Genomic DNA, 18,464 nt, shown 5'->3' with positions numbered 1-18,464 from the left:
CAAAACTATCTAGCCTGAGGCAGAGTATGAAATTTATGATCAACTTGAATACTAACATGCATTTTTGGGGGGGGTACCAGGACTGAACCCAGAGGTGCTTAACCACTGAGCAACATTCCCAGCCCTTTATATTTTTTAAATAGGGTCTCACAAAATTGCTGAGGCTGGATTTGAATTTCCATCCTCCTGCCTTAGCCTCCATAGTTATGGAGGGATTATAGCATGAGCCATCATGCCCAACAAAAGGTATATTTCTAAATTTGACAAAAATTAAATTTAGCAGATACCTGTAATCTCAAGTAACTTGGGAGGCTCAGACATGAGGACAGCAAGACAGAGGCCAAAACAAAGAAAAATAAACTTTAGTATATCAGACATCAACACAAACAGAAATGTATATACATATTAATGGCACATACTACTTTAGTAAAGAACTAAAATTAACACTGCTGGGCACAGTGGCACATGCCCATAATCCCAAAGGTTTGAGAGGCTGAGGTAGGAGGATTTGGGGTTCAAAGCCAGCATTAGCAACTTATGAGACCCTAAACAACTCAGCAACTGTCTCTCTATAAATAAAACACAAAGGGCTGGGGATATGGCTCAGTTCAATCCCTGGTACAAAAAAAGAAAAGGCCATTAGCTGACATCATTGCTTAAGAGTTAACGCTAGGGCTGGGGATGTGGCATGCTCGCCTGGCATGCGTGTGGCCCGGGTTCGAACCTCAGCACCACAAAGAAAAAAAGAGTTAACTCTAGAACAGAGTGGAAAGTAGCTTTATTGAGGACAGCAGAAAAGAAAAGACTTCTCCCTGGAGGAAGAAAGGGACTCAAGAGGTGGGAGGTTGGAATCTTAAATTTCTTGCTATTTATCTCCTTCAGTGAAAATGTTTCATTTTCTGTTAAATTCAACTTATGGGGGCTGGGATTGTGGCTCAGTGGTAGAGTGCTTGTCTCGTGTGTGAGGCACTGGATTAAATTCTCAGCACAGCATATAAATAAATGTCCATCAACACCGAAGAATATTTTAAAAAATTCAACATACGGTATACTAAATATGTAAGTAATGAACTACCTGTTCCCCAATACCAGTGTTGATCAGCAGAATTAATTCAAATAATGTGTTCTAAATTCTCAGAAGTAGCTAACATAGCAAAAGCCAAAGGATAAAGTTTTAAATAGCATCTTGAAGTCCAAATTCTGGCTTTGCTACTTCCTACTGAGTCCTTGGTTATTTATTATTACCACCACAAAGTTCCTACCTTGGAAAACAGAAGGCATTCAGCCTATGTTATGACTATATCTCACCTTGCATGTTTTTGCCAAATAGATTAAGTAGTAGTGTTGTTTTGAAAACTGGAAATATTCATTCAGGAAATAAGTTTTTCAACACAAAAATTAAGAAACGAGGCATTAAAAAAACCAAAACCCAAACAATGGATTCATCAACTGAAGACTGTACTATAAGGTTGTTATATTTAAGCCAGAATTTTTAAAAGTATAAATCCATGGCTTTGTATCAGGATGAAACAACTATGTAATAAAGGTAAATTCAACATGAAAATTTATCTACCTAGAAACCTTCATTCTCAGAATGTTCTAGATTACTTGAAAAGAGCATAAGCTGGAGAACTCTAAACCACCTTAAGTTATAAAATAAAGACTAACAATTCATTACATATTTTATTTGGAAATGTTTACACAAGTATAGGGAAACTAAGATTTTGAGACAGTGGATGTTATTAGATTATCATCAGTTTATTATAAAAGACACATGGAAATTATTTACATGATGAAAGATCTCAGAACTTCAGTGGAATGGGCAGCTTCATAGGATGCCATTTCAACAGTGATTTGTTTCAGTCTACATACTTTCCAAGAATGTCACCATCTCTAAATAAGAAATAATCCTGCAAATAGAGAAACTATTAGTTAAGACAGCTAAGAGCAAATACTTAACTTCTTTTTAGAACTATTAAGTTTACATACCTTGTCATCTAGAACTACTTTGGTGCCTCCATACTCTGGGAGAAGAACTTTATCTCCAACTTTCACACTAACTGGCTGAATCTCTCCACCCTTAAGATAATAAAGATGTTTATCAGCAAACACATCCAGTTCACTTAACTTTTTAAAAAATAAATATTTATTTTCTTGTAGTTGGACACAATACTTTTGTTTTTTCATATGGTGCTGAGGATCGAACCCAGCGCCTTGCACATGCTAGGTAGTACTCTACTGCTGAGAAACAATCCCAACCCTCACTTAATGAAGGTAATTGGGTGGATACTTTATACTAGAATTGCAGTTTTTCACAACAAAAACACCACTTTAAAATCCTAATTTGCAATAAGGAACATACTTCAACTAAAACTCAGGTTCTGACTTCAGGGTAAAAGCCCAAGGAATTTTACTGGAAAAGCAAAGTTTAACTAACCAAACCTAACTTTAAAATTGTTAAATATTAACATAATCCATAGACAGTGAAATAAAAGGGTTTCTTGAAAGTCCTCCTATTCCTAATTCCAGGACAGTTCCTTAGTAGAAATAAGTTTGAGGAGACTGGAACAATGTGGTTATCATATTTGACCCCCAAATATATATAAAAGCATTTACTGTCCGACACTTTAACTGGAGAAAACTTACAAGGATAAGGTCAACTGTTCCTTTCACAGGTATGCCAACAAAGATCAATGATTGGAGTTAATTTCAGTGAATTGTCAAAAAACCCAGGGACTTCTTGAGACATAACCTTCTGTCTAGTCAAAAATTTAGAATTTGAAGAAAACGATCACAAGGAACCTACCAAATGGCTAAGGACAATTTCAATACACTGGAAATCCCTATCATATAAAACAAGCAAAGTGATCATTTTACAATCACTTTCATTAAAGCAAGGTTAGAGATTACCTAGAAAATAACACAAGGTTTTCTTACTTTTTCCTCTTGCAATGCACCCATTTACCTTTCCTTTAGAGCCTGATCCCACAGCTACTACTGTTGCTTGCAATACTTTTCCTTGAGATTTTTCTGGAAGCATAATGCCTCCTTTGGTTACAGTTTCGGCTGCACTCCTTTCGACCAATACTCGGTCAAAAAGTGGAAGAAACTTCCTAAATGCTTGTCCAGCCTGTTTAAAAAAAATGTTAAAAGAGCTGAAACAACACTATGTAAATTACACTCAACCGACCACACCACTATAAGCATTACATCTAACATGTTCTGGAGTTCAAAGTTATTACCAAAACTTATATTATTCACAGGAGGTGAATTTGAACGTTCCACTTTATAAGTCAAATTTAATTCCCATTCCCTATGTCCCTTTAGGGTCGTTGTGGCTTCTCGCCATCAGCAACCAGTCTATTTTAGGGGTAACCTTAGTTTATTCCAAGGTCAAATATTTTCCGTCCTCAGGTTTTCTGGACACTTTCAGGAAACGATGAAGGTCATTCTTTTTACTTGAGGCCATGCTTTCTCCAAGACACACACCCACCAAGGCCCCGCAGAAGCAGGCGGGCAGCCACGCACGCGTCCAAGTTCCCGCCCCCTACCCACCATGCCTGCGGAACGCGTGCGTCCAAAAAACTCGCGGTGGAGGAAGGGTTCGAGCGGGGGTACCTCCCCGGGGTACAGGTGAGGGCGGTCACCAAGTGGCCCACCATATCACCTACCAGGCCCAAGAGAGGGCCGCTAGGGACTCCCCGTTGGATCCTAACCGAGCAGGATCCGGCGGCTTCCGGGCCACGCAGGACTCACCATGACTCGCGCCACCGCAGCTCGGACTGTGCTCTCTTGCAGCCGCCGCAAAGAGACCCGCAATCCGGCCCTCGGAACACGTGAAAAGGCCGTCCCGCGCGCACGCGCGCTGGATCCTGCCCTGCCCCCGCCCCCGGGAGAGAGGGCGGCCGCGCCAGCGCGCGACGTGATTCGTCCCAAGGACTCAGCGCAGGCCACTGACGCGAGGGCTGGGAGGCGGAAGAAAAGAGGCGCTCTTTCTAGGCTTTTCTAGGCAGCCAGCCCAGGTGAAAGATCTACCCCTGTGTCCCCTCCCGGAAATGACGCGATTTGACCCTTGACTCTAAGAGAGCGCGGCGCTTTCCGGAAAGTTCTGGAACTGAGAGTGGCCCGGGAACTAGCCTAAGCGGGCAAGAGAGGACTGGGCCCGTTAGCCTGACCCTGCGCGGGTAGGAGGGGCGGGGCTCGTGAGCAAGTTATGCTGATGGCCGGGCCGCCGACTCCGAGGGGGCGGGAGCCGCCTGCACACGCGGTGCCGCAGGGCGGGTGGGGGGGTAAGGGGTGGCGGAGGGAGGGGATTCGGGCTCATTGCCGTGTGCGCCTTGCACTCTGTCCCTCACTCGCCGCAGACGGTCTGCCTTGCCGCGTGCACTCCCTGCCGACGCCCCGCAGGTACGCGGTCGCCCTGTGCCGCTTCGTTCTAGGACTGGCGACCCCGGAGTAGGCCTTTCTCCAACGCAGACGTTCCTGAGAATGCTGGCGGGCTACAGCCGGTACTTCTCCACGGCTCTGCGGGCCTAGCCGGCGGAGCCAGGCCTCGCGCGGCCATGAGGGTTCCTATCACGTGCGGACGGTTCGCGGCCCCAGTCCAGGCGTGGGAAGGAGGGCGGACATCCCTGCGGGATAGAATCTGGGGGTAGTAGCTACTTGGGCGCTCATGTGCAACCCGCTCCAGTCCGATTGCGGGGCGCCAGGGCGAGTGGTAGCTTCCGTGAAGGAACTGATTTTTGCCCCGCTGGTAGCAGAGATACTGTACCTCCTTTTTTGACCTTGCTGGGGGCGTCCTGAAGGGAAGACACGTGGGGCTGCGGAGTGGGCCGGGCGGTTGCCCTCATCGCGGCCTTGGTAATTTGTTCTGATACAGTAACCTCGGGTGGATACTTGGAGACAATTTTTGCTGAGCGGCGTTTTGCATCGCCAAGTATACCTATACTTACATGCTCACTCGGATTTGTAACCTTCCTCTACTCCCACTGCCTGGGTTTCGCAGGGACATTTTTGGAGTGGTTCTTTCAAGGCCATTTTAGCGGTAAAATATTAACTCGTTTGGAGCGACTGGGGTAGGTGGCCATGGGAAAGGAGTTGGATATGCTTTGTGCTGGTGCTGTAGGTCAGGCCTGGGGGCGTCTTTTCTGAGCTAGGGCTAGTAACTGTTCTGAAGCTGCCCTGCGTTCCATGGCTCTGACATGGTGGTTATCAGGTCAGCCCACAGCAAACGTTGCATGTATTTTATTTTTTTTAAACACAGGTGGACATGTCTCTGCTGAGACACGAGGGTAGTGCTATTATTGATCATCTCCTTTTCTTCCCCAGAAATGCTTCGACTACCCACAGTCCTTCGCCAGATGAGACCAGTGTCTAGGGCACTGGCTCCTCATCTCACTCGGGCTTATGCCAAAGATGTAAAATTTGGTGCAGATGCCCGAGCCTTAATGCTTCAAGGTGTAGACCTTTTAGCCGACGCTGTAGCTGTTACAATGGGGCCAAAGGTATCAGTATTCTTTATTATTTTAATTACAATATTATTAAGCAAGGAATAACGTTTTGTTAATGTAGGTAGTCTCACTGAACTATGAAATAGTACTTAAAAGAATTTGAAGCTATTGTATTTTCTGGGGATGGTTTTTTGTTTTGTCTATCTAGATCTAGTGGTCTTAAAACTTAAACTGCTTCAGCCAGATCGACCGATTTATTTTGTACAATGTGTGATGTAATCGGGAAGTAACTCATAGCTCAAGGTGGATTCTTAAAACTTAGAGGTACAATTTTGATTGCCTACTTGAATTAAATTTTGGATCTTTTCCCAGTAGTTAATATTTAAGTATAGAGGGAGGAAAGAGTATGGCTTATGTCTTACCATATCTCAAGTGTGTGTGTGTGTTTATGTTGTAGTAAAATATGCTTAAAAAAATTTACACTTTATTGTGGATCAGGGCCTCCTGAATGCTGGACAGTTGTTTTACCCCTGCAATTACATCCCCATCCATTTTTATTTTATTTTGAGGCAGGTTCTCTAAGGTGGCCTCCAACTTCCCTGATCTTCCTTGTGCAGCCTCCTGAGTAGCTGGGATAGGCCTGTGCCACCCTAGCTAAAATTTTACCCTTTTTTTTTTTTTAGGTGTATACTTTAGGAGCATTGATTACATTTTCATTGTGCAACCATCTCTACCATCCATCTCCACAACTTTTTTCATCTGCACTTGGAAAACTATTGCCCATTGAACTATAGTGTCTCATTTTCTTTCCCCATAGATAATAGTGTGTTTATGCCATCACTTGTTCCAAAGCACATATAAAATTCTATATCATTGAATACTGAGTGGCAATATTTTGAGGAAGCCTTTGAAGGTGGTATGCAGCCAAGTGATGCTTCTTTTCAAATTGAAGCTAGTTCAAATTATAATTATCTGCTCAGTTATAAAATATTCCATTTCACATTCAGGAATAGAAAGTATTAGCTTGGTTGAGATCCCAACACTTTCAGTCCTGTACGTGCTGTGTTTAATGTTTAGTAAACCTGGAAGAGCAGACTGTTTAATGATGGTTATTATTTTGTTGAATTTAAAGCAAACAGGCATTAGCCAGAACTTAAGTGTGAAATATTTTAATAATGTTCTGGAATTTTATAGTTTGTCTTTTTTTTTTTTAAAGCATTGAGTTAGAAGATAGCTTTCTTTTTTTTTTTAAGAGAGAGTGAGAGAGGAGAGAGAGAGAGAGAATTTTTTAATATTTATTTTTTAGTTCTCAGCGGACACAACATCTTTGTTGGTATGTGGTACTGAGGATCGAACCTGGGCCGCAAGCATGCCAGGCGAGCCCGCTACCACTTGAGCCACATCCCCAGCCCCTATAGTTTGTCTTATGTTCTTGTTCATTTTATAAGATGACATCTTTTAGTCCCTAGGATTTTTACCTCCCATAATACCTCATTCAAAGTTAATGCTCTTGGCAGAGAAGTGGAGAGGTCATTTTGTCTGTAAACTAAGAATGTGGATGAACTTGCCTTTGAGATTCATATTGTGGGACTGATACAAATGACACAATTTGTATTGAGGATTTTAAATAGTTTTGCCGTGTGTGTGTGTGTGTGTGTGTGTGTGTGTGTGTGTGTGTGTATGTATAGTGCTGGGGTTTGAACTCAGGGCCTTGTGCATGCAAGGCAAGCACTCTACCAACTGAGCTATATCCCTAGCCCATAATTGCCTTATTTCTAAAGAATGCTTTTTTAAGAAAGTTAAGTATAATTTTTTTATAGTGGTCTTGTCATTTTTTCCCTCTGCAATTATAGGGAAGAACGGTAATTATTGAACAGAGTTGGGGAAGTCCCAAAGTAACAAAAGATGGTGTGACTGTTGCAAAGTCAATTGATTTAAAGGATAAATACAAAAATATTGGAGCTAAACTTGTTCAAGATGTTGCCAATAATACAAATGAAGAGGCCGGGGATGGCACCACCACCGCTACTGTACTGGCACGCTCTATTGCCAAAGAAGGCTTTGAGAAGATTAGCAAGGGTGCTAATCCTGTGGAAATCAGGAGAGGTACGAATGTCTTTATTTCACTATTTCTAAAAATACTACTTTTTGGAAATAAGACTTCTTTTCTGTCATATAATGGAGTGAGAGGTGTTGAGTAAACCTTAGAGACAGGCAACATACTTTAATTAGAAAGACTTGAAATTCTTGAAATTATACCCATGGATCTTTTCTTGGTCCGGTTTCAAAATAATTTTGGTATTGTGAGACTCGGTTTGCACTAGGTAAATCTTAAGTTACTGCTTCATTGCATATTATCCAACTCCATGCGATTAGGAAAAGCACTGGTACAAAAGCTGTATACAGACTTAATTAAGGGATTAAAATATTAGTCATGAGCTGGGAGTGTAGCTCAGTGGTAGAGTGCTTGCCTGGCATGCATAAGAACCCTTGGTTCAGTGTGTAGTACCAGTAAATAGTCACCTCAGTATTTCTACTGTACATGGAAGTAATGAAACCAATATATGTTTTTGAACTAGGTGTGATGTTAGCTGTTGATGCTGTAATTGCTGAACTCAAGAAGCAGTCTAAACCTGTGACAACTCCTGAAGAAATTGCTCAGGTAAGGACATTTTGTAATGTTATGATAAGGGTTTGCTTTTAGTGATATGTATGGGTTGGTATGTTATTGTTTTGGTTTTTTTCGTACTTGGGATTGAATCCAGGGGTGCTTTAACACTGTGCTACATCCTCCAATCCTTTTTATTTTCTGTTTTGAGGCAGGTCTTCCTGAGTTGCCCAGGCTGGGTTATCCTTTTTCTTTAGCATCCTCAGTTGCTGGGTTTGCCTGCTAATGCCACCATGCCCTGCACTTCTAAAACGTTTTTAAAATTCTCTTGCCATAATTTGTGCTTGAGATAAAACCAGGGCCTTTGCACATGCTAGGCAAGACCACCAAGTCACATCCTGTCATTTGGATCTTTATGGGTTATTCTGTGTGGCTATAAAATGGATTCATACACACATGAACATGTTCTTGATTCTTGTCAGTTATGCTTTTACTTGCAGTGCTAGGGATTGAATCTAGGGTCTTTCATGTGACAGGCAAGCACTCTTATTATGGAGCTAAACTCCTACCCTTGATGACAATTTATGATATCACCTTATTTGCCAACAAAAAATAATGAGATCAGTTTTTTCTTGCTGTTTTTGTTTAAGATAATGTATTTGGGCTGGGGTTGTGGCCCAGCAGTACAGTGTTTGCCTAGCTTGCGCGGGGCTTTGGGTTCGAGCCTCAGCACCACATAAAATTAAGTAAAATAAAGGTATTGTGGAGGGGCTGGGATTGTGTCTCAGTAGGTAGCGCACTTGCCTGGCATGTGTGAGGCATTGGGTTCGATTCTCAGCACCGCATATAAATAAATACAAAGTATCAGCAACTAAAAAAAAAATAAAGAAAAATAAAGGTATTGTGTCCAACTACAATAAAGAAATAAATATTTTTTAAAAAGATAATGTATTTATTCCATCTTCGAAGTAATAAGTTTAAAAAGCACTGAACCAGAGAATCAATATTTGATTAAATCTACCGCATACACACCTATAATCCCAGCTACTAGGGATCTGAGGCAGGGGTTTCCAAAGTTCCACACCAGCCTGAGCAACAAGACTTGGTGTCAAAATTTAAAACAAACAAACAAAAAACCAAGTTTTAAAGACCTGGGGTGTTGCTTATACATTGTTATGTGTGAGGTCTCGGGTTCAATATCCAGTATGGAAAAGAAAAAAATATGTAGTGAATTCCCCTTTCTTCTGGATAGAAGTATCAGTTTGGAAGCTACTAGGAAACTCCAAGGGTATTGATTGAGGACAATAGCATTACCATTTAATTTTGAGGAGTAACAATTATTTCAGGTTGCTACCATTTCTGCAAATGGAGACAAAGAAATTGGCAACATTATTTCTGATGCAATGAAAAGGGTTGGAAGAAAGGGTGTGATTACAGTAAAGGTAAGTGTTTGGTTTTTTGTTTTGAAACAGGGTCTTGCTTTATCGCCCAGATGGGCCCTAAACTCTTCCTTTTTCCCAAGTAGCTAGAACCATTGACATGTGCCACTGCATCTGCTTCCAAGTTTTGTGTTTTATCAGTGAAGTCCTATATCTAATTCTTTGACTTTTGATAGGATGGAAAAACACTTGAGGATGAATTAGAAATTATTGAAGGCATGAAGTTTGATAGAGGTTATATCTCTCCATACTTTATTAATACATCAAAAGGTAAGAGCAAAACTTTAAAAATACACCTCAGTAGTATAGGTGTTACGTAGTTGGTAGCACACCACTAGAAAGCATTTGTAATATTTTTTCTTAACATTTATTAGTTATAGGTAGACACAATATCTTTATTTTATTTTACATGGTACTAAGGATCAAACCCAGTACCTCACACATGCTAGGCAAGCGCTAAATCCTCTGTGACACAACCCCAGCCCAGATTTGTGATATTTTAAAAGTTAATATTATAGTAAGCAAAGAAGGAAAAAATATGAACCTTTTCACCACTTTTTAATAATGGTATTGAAGCATTGTTTTAACTTTTCATTAAATAAGTTGTGGTCAAATTATTCTCAGTAGTGAAATGTTGATTTGAAACGTACATTGTTTTTGCAGGTCAGAAATGTGAATTCCAGGATGCTTATGTTCTGTTGAGTGAAAAGAAAATTTCTAGCGTCCAGTCCATTGTACCTGCTCTTGAAATTGCCAATGCTCACCGTAAACCATTGGTCATAATTGCTGAAGATGTTGATGGAGAAGCTCTAAGTACACTTGTTTTGAATAGGTAATAGGCAGTGTATGTGGTTTATATTTCTAGGGGAAAGAATTATGTATATTTCTGTTTGAGATATTCATTTTGTGTCTCCACATTTGATTCACTTATGTTTTTCAGTATGGGAGGTTGAACCCAGGGGTGCAGAACTACCAAGCTACATCCCCAGCCCTTTAAAAAAAAAAAAAAGTCTTACGTTGCTTAGGGCCTTGTTAAGTTGCTAAGGCTGGCCTTGAGCTTTCCATCCTCCTGCCTCAGCCTCCTGGATCTTTAGGTTTATAGGAGTGTGCTACCATGCCTGGCTTGATTCACTTGTTTGTAGCTAGGGTAATAAAATAATGTTAGGCACTTCATGTCATGTGTAAACATTAATAAACAATCTAAAAGAAATTAGCAATCAAAGTGAGTTCTTCACTATTCTGTATTTAAATATCACTTTAAAATTTAATATAAGTAATGTTCATGCTATAAACATAATCTCGAGCATTAAGATTTTTTTATCTTAGAATCAAGGTATATCCAACCCAATACTTTCCTAGTTTTGTTATAGTGAAAATGTACAAATTAATTAGGAAGTGTATTTCAGATATAAAATACCTTGAGTTGATCGAAAAGTTCTATGTGAGCTTGCTTAATGTGGAGTATCTTCCTTAGCTTAGGTTTCCAAAGTGTGGGGAGTAGGGGAGTCAAGAAAAACCTTGTAGATAGTGAAATTTGAAGCCTACCTACCTTGGTGGGTTTTTTTTTTTGTTGTTGTTGTTTTGTTTTGTTTGGTAGTTGTTTTGATTTTTGTGGTGCTGAGTGTTGAACCCAGGGCCTCACATGTGCTAGGCAAGCACTATATACCATGAAGCTAGATCCACTTCCCCTAAAGCCTACAGAGTTTTTATTGAATCATTTACTGATAGATAGCTGTGAAGTTGATGTCTGATTCACTTGGCATATCATCACAGCTTACTGTTCTGATTTCTGTCTGTCTTGGGACTATAGACCAGCTCTGAGTCAAATCTAAATATTCCTTCTGTTCTACAATCTGCTTTCAGATGGACATTTCTTTGATTTTGTATTCCAAGTATTCATTTACCTGATAAAATTTCAGGTAAATTTAATGCCACCATCAGCTTTATATAACATTTATTTTAAAGGAATCCATTCAGAACATTGCTTGTTCATACTAACTAACTTGTTATAATATTGATTGGAACCCATAGAGCAAAATGATTATTAAATGACTCAAATTTAATATCTATTATTACTATTTTTACCATTTATAAAATTAGTGTACCCTTTAACGTAAAATGATGTGTTCTTTGTTCCTGGGTCTAGCTGTTGAACTGCAATGGGAGGCTATCCATTTATTTTTTTTAAAGGTAATCAGATAGGAATATGTATATGAGTAGAAAATAGTCCTGCCTGTCTCATATCTTTCTGGTCTTAATTTGACCAAAGTTAGAAAATAAGAAAGAAAATTCAGTGGCAGCAGTCCTAAGTAATAGTACTGCAACTTAAGGGGAACTAAGCCGGGTATTTTTATTCTATTTAAATCTTATCATTAATTGTTCTTAACAGGCTGAAAGTTGGTCTTCAGGTTGTGGCAGTTAAAGCTCCAGGTTTTGGTGACAACAGAAAGAACCAACTTAAAGATATGGCTATTGCTACTGGTGGTGCAGTAAGTTAAATGTGATGTTCATTTACTGTATGTTATTTATACTTCCAGGTCTGAAATGTATAAGTAAATGTCTACTATCTGTTTCTGTTGGATGTCTGGAAAGTGGGAGTTAGATTGGGTTCCCTTTCTTTCGTTGCAATTAGTCTGGCATAAGAATGGGTTTACTGACTATATCTGTTTTCAGTTTTGAAGGAATATGATAGAATGGATATAGAATTTAGACTGGGTGATGTTTTCTTAAATAATACTAATGACAGTTGTGATGATTAAGTGAGAAGTTGGAAATGCAATGAAAGACTATTCAAATCTTGTTCTGACCTAGTAGTAGCTTTGAAAAACTATATGGTATTTCAAGATGTTTCTCCTGTCAAAATACTTGCATTAATAAACTTGGTACAAAGGAAGACACTGTAACCTATAGGCATTCACTTTGTAATTTTTTTATAGGTGTTTGGTGAGGAGGGTTTGACCCTAAATATTGAAGATGTTCAGCCTCATGATTTAGGAAAAGTTGGAGAGGTCATTGTCACCAAAGATGATGCCATGCTTTTGAAAGGAAAAGGTGATAAAGCTCAAATTGAAAAGCGTATTCAAGAAATTACAGAGCAATTAGAAACGACAAATAGTGAATATGAAAAGGAAAAACTGAATGAACGACTAGCAAAACTTTCAGATGGAGTAGCTGTGCTGAAGGTAAGATTTATTATAGGGGGTAAAGTGTCTTGGCTTCTGAGCCTTTTTTTTTTTTTAATATTTATGGGATTAACTTGGTCATGGAAATTCTGATTTCTTGCCCAAAACATTTCTTTTGTGAGAAAGGATCTCAGTTGCAGAGGCTGGCCTTGAACTTGGGATCCGCTGGCCCTGGGTGCTTTTTAGAAATGATCTGGCATCTACATCTTGAATGGGAGAGACCATACTACTTGGAATTCTTTTAACATTTAGGTTGGTGGGACAAGTGATGTCGAAGTGAATGAAAAGAAAGACAGAGTTACAGATGCCCTCAATGCTACAAGAGCTGCCGTTGAAGAAGGCATTGTTCTGGGTGGGGGCTGTGCTCTGCTTCGGTGCATTCCAGCCTTGGACTCACTAACTCCAGCTAATGAAGATCAGAAAATTGGTAAAGAAACAAAACTTTCAAATGAATTTACTTGAAGCCTGATTTTGGTTTCCTGAATAACTGAAGTAGAATAATATACTAATGAAAGAAAGTAAATTTGCTAAAAATTGCTTTTTTGCAGGTATAGAAATCATTAAAAGAACACTCAAAATTCCTGCAATGACTATTGCTAAGAATGCAGGTGTTGAAGGCTCTTTAATAGTGGAGAAAATTCTGCAGAGTTCCCCAGAAGTTGGCTATGATGCTATGCTTGGAGATTTTGTGAATATGGTAGAAAAAGGAATCATTGATCCGACAAAGGTAAGTAGTTAAATATTTTTAGTTGTAGATGGACACAATATCTTTATTTTTGTTTATCTTTGTGTGGTGCTGAGGATTGAGCCCAGGGCCTCATGTGTATGAGGCAAGCACTCTACCACTGAGCTACTGCTCCAGCCCTAGTTGAATATTTTTTTAAAATTCTTTTAGAAGGGGCTGAAGTTTTAGCTCAGTGGAGGAGCGCTTGCCTATCACATGTGAAGCACTGGGTTCAATCCTCTGTACCACATTAAAAAAAATAAGTAAAATGAAGGTATCTTTTAAAATTCTTTTAACAACTCAATATGAGACAAATTTAATTATCATAACTCATTTTTCTAAGAGAAAAATAACATTTCATTACACTTTTTCTAGGTTGTAAGAACTGCCTTATTGGATGCTGCTGGAGTTGCTTCTCTGTTAACTACAGCAGAAGTCGTAGTCACAGAAATTCCTAAAGAAGAAAAGGACCCTGCAATGGGTGGAATGGGTGGAATGGGAGGTGGTATGGGAGGTGGCATGTTCTAATTCTCAGAATAGTGCTTTACCATTATTAATGAACTGTGACAGGAAGCTCAAGGCAGGGTTCCTCACCAATAACTTCAGAGAAGTCAGTTGAGAATGACTGAAGAAAAGGCTGGTTGATGTTTAAGAAAATCACTATAACCATCAGTTACTGGTTTCAGTTGACAGTATATAATGGTTTACTGCTGTCATTGTCCATGCCTACAAATAATTTATTTTGTATTTTTGAATAAAGACATTTGTACATTCCTGATACTGGGTGCAAGAGCCATGTACCAATGTACTGCTTTCAACTTAAATCATTGAGGCATTTCTACTACTATTCTGCTAAAATCAGGATTTTAGTGCTTGCCATCACCAGATGAGAAGTTCAGAAGCAGCCTTTCTGTGGAGAATAATTGTGTACAAAGTAGAGAAATATCCAATTATGTGACAACCTTTGTGTAATAAAAATTTGTTTAAAGTTAATATTTGTGTTAGCTTTTACATTAAGTTGGAGAGGAGGGACAGCTTGCATGTGTAAAACACTTCACCAATAGTATTTTCATGTAGCTCTTTTTTTGCACACTGAATTGCATCATTGGTAATTGGAGGAATTTTTTAAAAAGGCAGGAGACCTGATGGGGGAAATGTTGGGTGTATTGAGACCTGGTCATAATAGGCAATCTGTTGTTTCTTGTGGGAGTTAGGAGTTCTTGCTGGGTGCCCACAAATGAACAAAGCCTACTAAGTCTTACTTTTGTAAGGGGTGTGCCATTCCAGCATGGAGAATTTGGATATGCTAAGCAAGCACAATATTGAGCTACATCCCAAAGCACTTCATTATTTTTTTTTAAACAACTATTTTTTTTTTTAAAGAGAGAAAGAATATTTTTATTTTTAATATTTATTTTTTAGTTTTTGGCGGACACAACATCTTTGTATGTGGTGCTGAGGATCAAACCCAGGCTGCATTCATGCCAGGCGAGCGCGCTACCACTTGAGCCACATTCCCAGCCCAGCACTTCATTATTTTTTAATAACTTGAAATAGGTTCTGGCTCAGTGTACTTGATGTCTATCTTGAAGTTGCAGAATGTATACCTCTTTTCGTGTGGGAAAGGATTTGACTAAGCTTGGCACTGGGCTGCTTCTCTAAACTAGGCATTGAGGCATGTGTTCTTACTGTCTTGTAATGCAGGGGATTGAACCCAGGGCCTAGTACACAGTAGGCAAGTGCTCTGCTGTCCTTAAGGATGTAAGTTGGGCAGAAGTAGAGTCCCGTTTAAAAAGGAAAAGTTGATCACAGATGAGAAATCTTAAGTCGAAATCTTCCACCTAGTTACCAGAGCAAGGTATTCTTAGTTGAATAAGTCAGATTTGAGGAGACTAAATGACCTGTTATTTAACAAATAAGAGGTCAAGTGAGGTTTTTAGAAAAGGAAGGGGGGTGCTGGGGTTGTGGCTCTGGTGGAGCACTTGCCTTGTGAGGCACTGGGTTTGATTCTCAGCACTGTATATGAATAAATACAATAAAGGTCAACAAAAATTTTAAAAAATGAAGAAATGCCTTAATATTAGGATTTGTAGGAAGAATTTATCTTCTAGGTAATTGTTTCAAGAGAATTCAAAAAGGCTGCAGCCAGAGAGATGTGGAAATTTCTTTTTTTCTTAGCCTTAAGTGCAAACACCCATGGTCATACTTAATGGAATTGTGTAGACCATAGTCTTAATCCTTTCCATTCTACTTCTTTCAAAGTAGAAATGATTAATAAACCCATTTTTAGGCCAGGCTCATGACAAAAGATGAAAGGGACTTTAATCCAACCTCCACCTCCCAAATATCCAATAGAAAAAGACAATATCTGGGCTGGGGATGTGGCTCAAGCGGTAGTGTGCTTTCCTGGCATGTGCAGGGTGCTGGGTTCAATCCTCAGCACCACATAAAAATAAAGATGTTGTGTCTACCGAAAACTAAAAAAAAAAAAACATTAAAAAAAGAAAATCTATCCATGAAAAGCATGTTCTATCTTCTGTGATAACAAATTTGGGGTAGGTTCTAGAAAGGGGCAGGAATACCAACAGTATTTAGTCAAGATAGTAGAGCACAGCCTCGCACGTGAGGCACTGGGTTCAATCCTCAGCACCATGTAAAAAAATAAAGGTATTATGTCTATCTACAACTAATTTTTTTTAAAATTATTAAAGATGTCAGTGTGGGTAAGAAAACAGGTATTTATTTAGATCTCTTGAAGAAACCTGCTGCAAGTCAGTTCATGGACATTCCCTGGGAAACCACTCACAAAATGTCAAGAGAGATTGACCTGAAGAGAAAAGCAGCATGGAATGGCCTTACTGTGAAAACAAGCAGGATTTAATTGCCTTTCTGCCAAGGATCTATATGTACGAAGGAGGGGCTTTTCAAATAAAAATGTCCGGAATTATGTAGAGAGGGGAAGCAAACGATGATCCAGTATTTAGCCCCAATCATGGAAATAAACCTGGATAAAACAGGAATAACCCTTGGGAAATTAGGGAGTCAGATCCTGCTGACTCAGGAAAATTCATGAGGAAGTAAAACATTTCAACTTTAAATGAAATAACCCCTGCTAGGCTCAGAGTTTGGAGCATCCAAAAACCTTTAGTTTGGGGCCTATGATTTATGTATCTTCCTAGTTCTTACAGCAACAAATTCAGTATGATCATTTTCAAACTTGGTTAAATGCCGGGACCTATCTATGTTGGGAGTTAAGATGCCAATTGTGGTGCTTACCTGTAATCCCAGTGACTCAGTAGCACTGCAAATTCTAGGCCAGCCTCAGCAATTTAGTGAGATCCTGTCTCAAAAAATATAAAAGGGCTGGGGATGTAGCTCAGTGGCAAAGCATGGCTGGATTCAACCCTCATACTTTAAAAAATGAAACATTACACAGCTGTAATTCCAGAGACTCGGGAGGAAGAGGCAGCAGGATTGCAACAATGACGCCTACCTGGCAACTTGGACCTTGTCTCAAAATGAAGGACCGGAGATGCTCAGTGCTTGCCTAGTATGCATGAGGCCCTGGGTTCAATCCCTAACAACCTCCCCGCAAAATAATGGAAACAGTCTTCCTAGGATACTATGGTTTGTGATGGGAAAAAAAATCAAATGGATCTAGAACAGTTATAGCTTGAGAGCATGAATACTTTCAAAAACATCCAGAGAAGTCATGCATTGGTGCACATGGGTAATCCCAGCTACTCCAGGGCTGAAGCAGGAGGATCACAAATTCGTCAGCCTCAACAACCAAGATCCCAACTCAAAACAAAAAGGACTAGGGCTGGGAGCTGGGGTTGTGGCTTAGCGGTTGAGCACTCACCCAGCACGTAGCACATGCAAGGCCCTGGGTTTGACCCTCGCCACCACATAGATAAAAGTATTGTGTCCATTCACAACTAAAAAAATTCTATACATACATATAAAATAATTTAAAAACCAAGAGAATTTTATAAATTGGATTTGCAATTTTAATTAAATGTTCAGAAATCCTTAGGTTTGCAATATTTAAATGCTCAGGGAAATTTATTTTGCTAATTCCATATAGTATGTGAATATTTAAAGGAATGTTTAAATTCATAAGATTAATAAATTAAGTATTAAGAACAAATAAAATTATTCTGCTCCCTGTTCCAAGAGAAAATATTAAAAAACGATTGGCCTCACAAACAAGGAACACATAAGGAACTCCTGGTCACTAAGGGAAAAGAGTAACAGCCAATACAGTGTAGTACTTAAGTGTTTGTGAAGGGAAGAAAAACAGATAAATCTAATTAGAAAGACTGAGCCTGAGAAAAGAGAGCAAGAGTAAGGCAGAGAACTAAAAATAGATTTAAGGGAGCACCTACACTGCAAACTTCGACTACTCTTGGCTCTTTTCTAACTGCTAAGTGTTTGAGTGCTTGTCCCCTCCAATCAACTATAAAACAATGACATATTCTGACACTACAAATTAAAAATCTAGCTCTCAGTCACCCTTTCTCAGAAAGCCGCAAAAGGATTTCCTTCAGCATTAGGGAGTAAATAAAAATTTAAAAAGGCCAAAAGATTCAGGAAATAGGGGCCCAAAATTAGAGAGATGAAGGAAATCCTACAACGACTGCAGGAAATCCCTAAGATTACAGCTGAACAACATCCTAGAGAGCAACCAGTTCAGATTGGAGCAGGAAGATAAAGGCTTGGCCTACAAATAATTGTGTTCAAGTGACTTGAACACTAGAAGTCTATTATCTCCCAAAGGAGAAGTGTAAAGTTGGTACTACAAGGATGGTGTTAAAGAGTTAGCCTCTCTGAAATAATTTGGGTCCTCTCCATAGTAAAAAGATGGAAGATGTAGCCACAAACCTCGGGTCCTCAAACAGTAAAAAACAACAACAACAAAAAAAAACCAACACCACACCAAGGAAGAGAAGTTCCTTCTACAGAGAGAATAATTTTACCAAGCAATCCCACTGCTATAAATCTTAGATACCACTGACCAGGTAAGTTTATAAAGTTGGTGTTTTCTTTCCCCTTAAAATA

General features: G+C 39.4%; 2 protein-coding genes across 4 annotated transcripts; one reads left to right on the top strand and one right to left on the bottom strand.

Moving 5' to 3' along the window:
- Positions 1 to 1,670: 1,670 nt before the first annotated feature.
- Positions 1,671 to 3,949, bottom strand: Hspe1 (heat shock protein family E (Hsp10) member 1). The gene is made up of 4 exons (XM_005324343.5): positions 3,757 to 3,949; positions 2,966 to 3,130; positions 1,990 to 2,079; positions 1,671 to 1,910 (listed from the first exon to the last, which is right to left on the bottom strand). Exons 1-4 carry the CDS (start codon positions 3,757 to 3,759, stop codon positions 1,860 to 1,862), a joined length of 309 nt encoding a protein of 102 aa, XP_005324400.1. The 5' UTR covers positions 3,760 to 3,949; the 3' UTR covers positions 1,671 to 1,859.
- A 92-nt stretch (positions 3,950 to 4,041) lies between these two features.
- Hspd1 (heat shock protein family D (Hsp60) member 1) lies at positions 4,042 to 14,396 on the top strand. Of its 3 annotated transcripts, none has more exons than XM_078017790.1 (12): positions 4,042 to 4,184; positions 5,329 to 5,504; positions 7,304 to 7,556; positions 8,030 to 8,112; positions 9,405 to 9,500; positions 9,674 to 9,767; positions 10,161 to 10,329; positions 11,887 to 11,986; positions 12,434 to 12,679; positions 12,932 to 13,106; positions 13,228 to 13,406; positions 13,779 to 14,396. In XM_078017790.1, the coding sequence occupies exons 2-12, from the start codon at positions 5,331 to 5,333 to the stop codon at positions 13,929 to 13,931; spliced, it is 1,722 nt and encodes a 573-aa protein (XP_077873916.1). In that variant the 5' UTR covers positions 4,042 to 4,184; positions 5,329 to 5,330; the 3' UTR covers positions 13,932 to 14,396. The 3 variants fall into 3 exon arrangements, with proteins under 3 accessions (XP_077873916.1, XP_077873915.1, XP_077873917.1); XM_078017789.1 differs by lacking the exon at positions 4,042 to 4,184 and adding an exon at positions 4,253 to 4,407; XM_078017791.1 differs by lacking the exon at positions 4,042 to 4,184 and adding an exon at positions 4,896 to 5,044.
- Positions 14,397 to 18,464: the final 4,068 nt, after the last annotated feature.

This window comes from Ictidomys tridecemlineatus, chromosome 7 (assembly GCF_052094955.1).
Source record: "Ictidomys tridecemlineatus isolate mIctTri1 chromosome 7, mIctTri1.hap1, whole genome shotgun sequence".
Classification (NCBI taxonomy): Eukaryota; Metazoa; Chordata; class Mammalia; order Rodentia; family Sciuridae; genus Ictidomys; species Ictidomys tridecemlineatus.
Note: the sequence above shows the minus strand (reverse complement) of the source record. Positions and strands in the feature narration are given on the sequence as shown.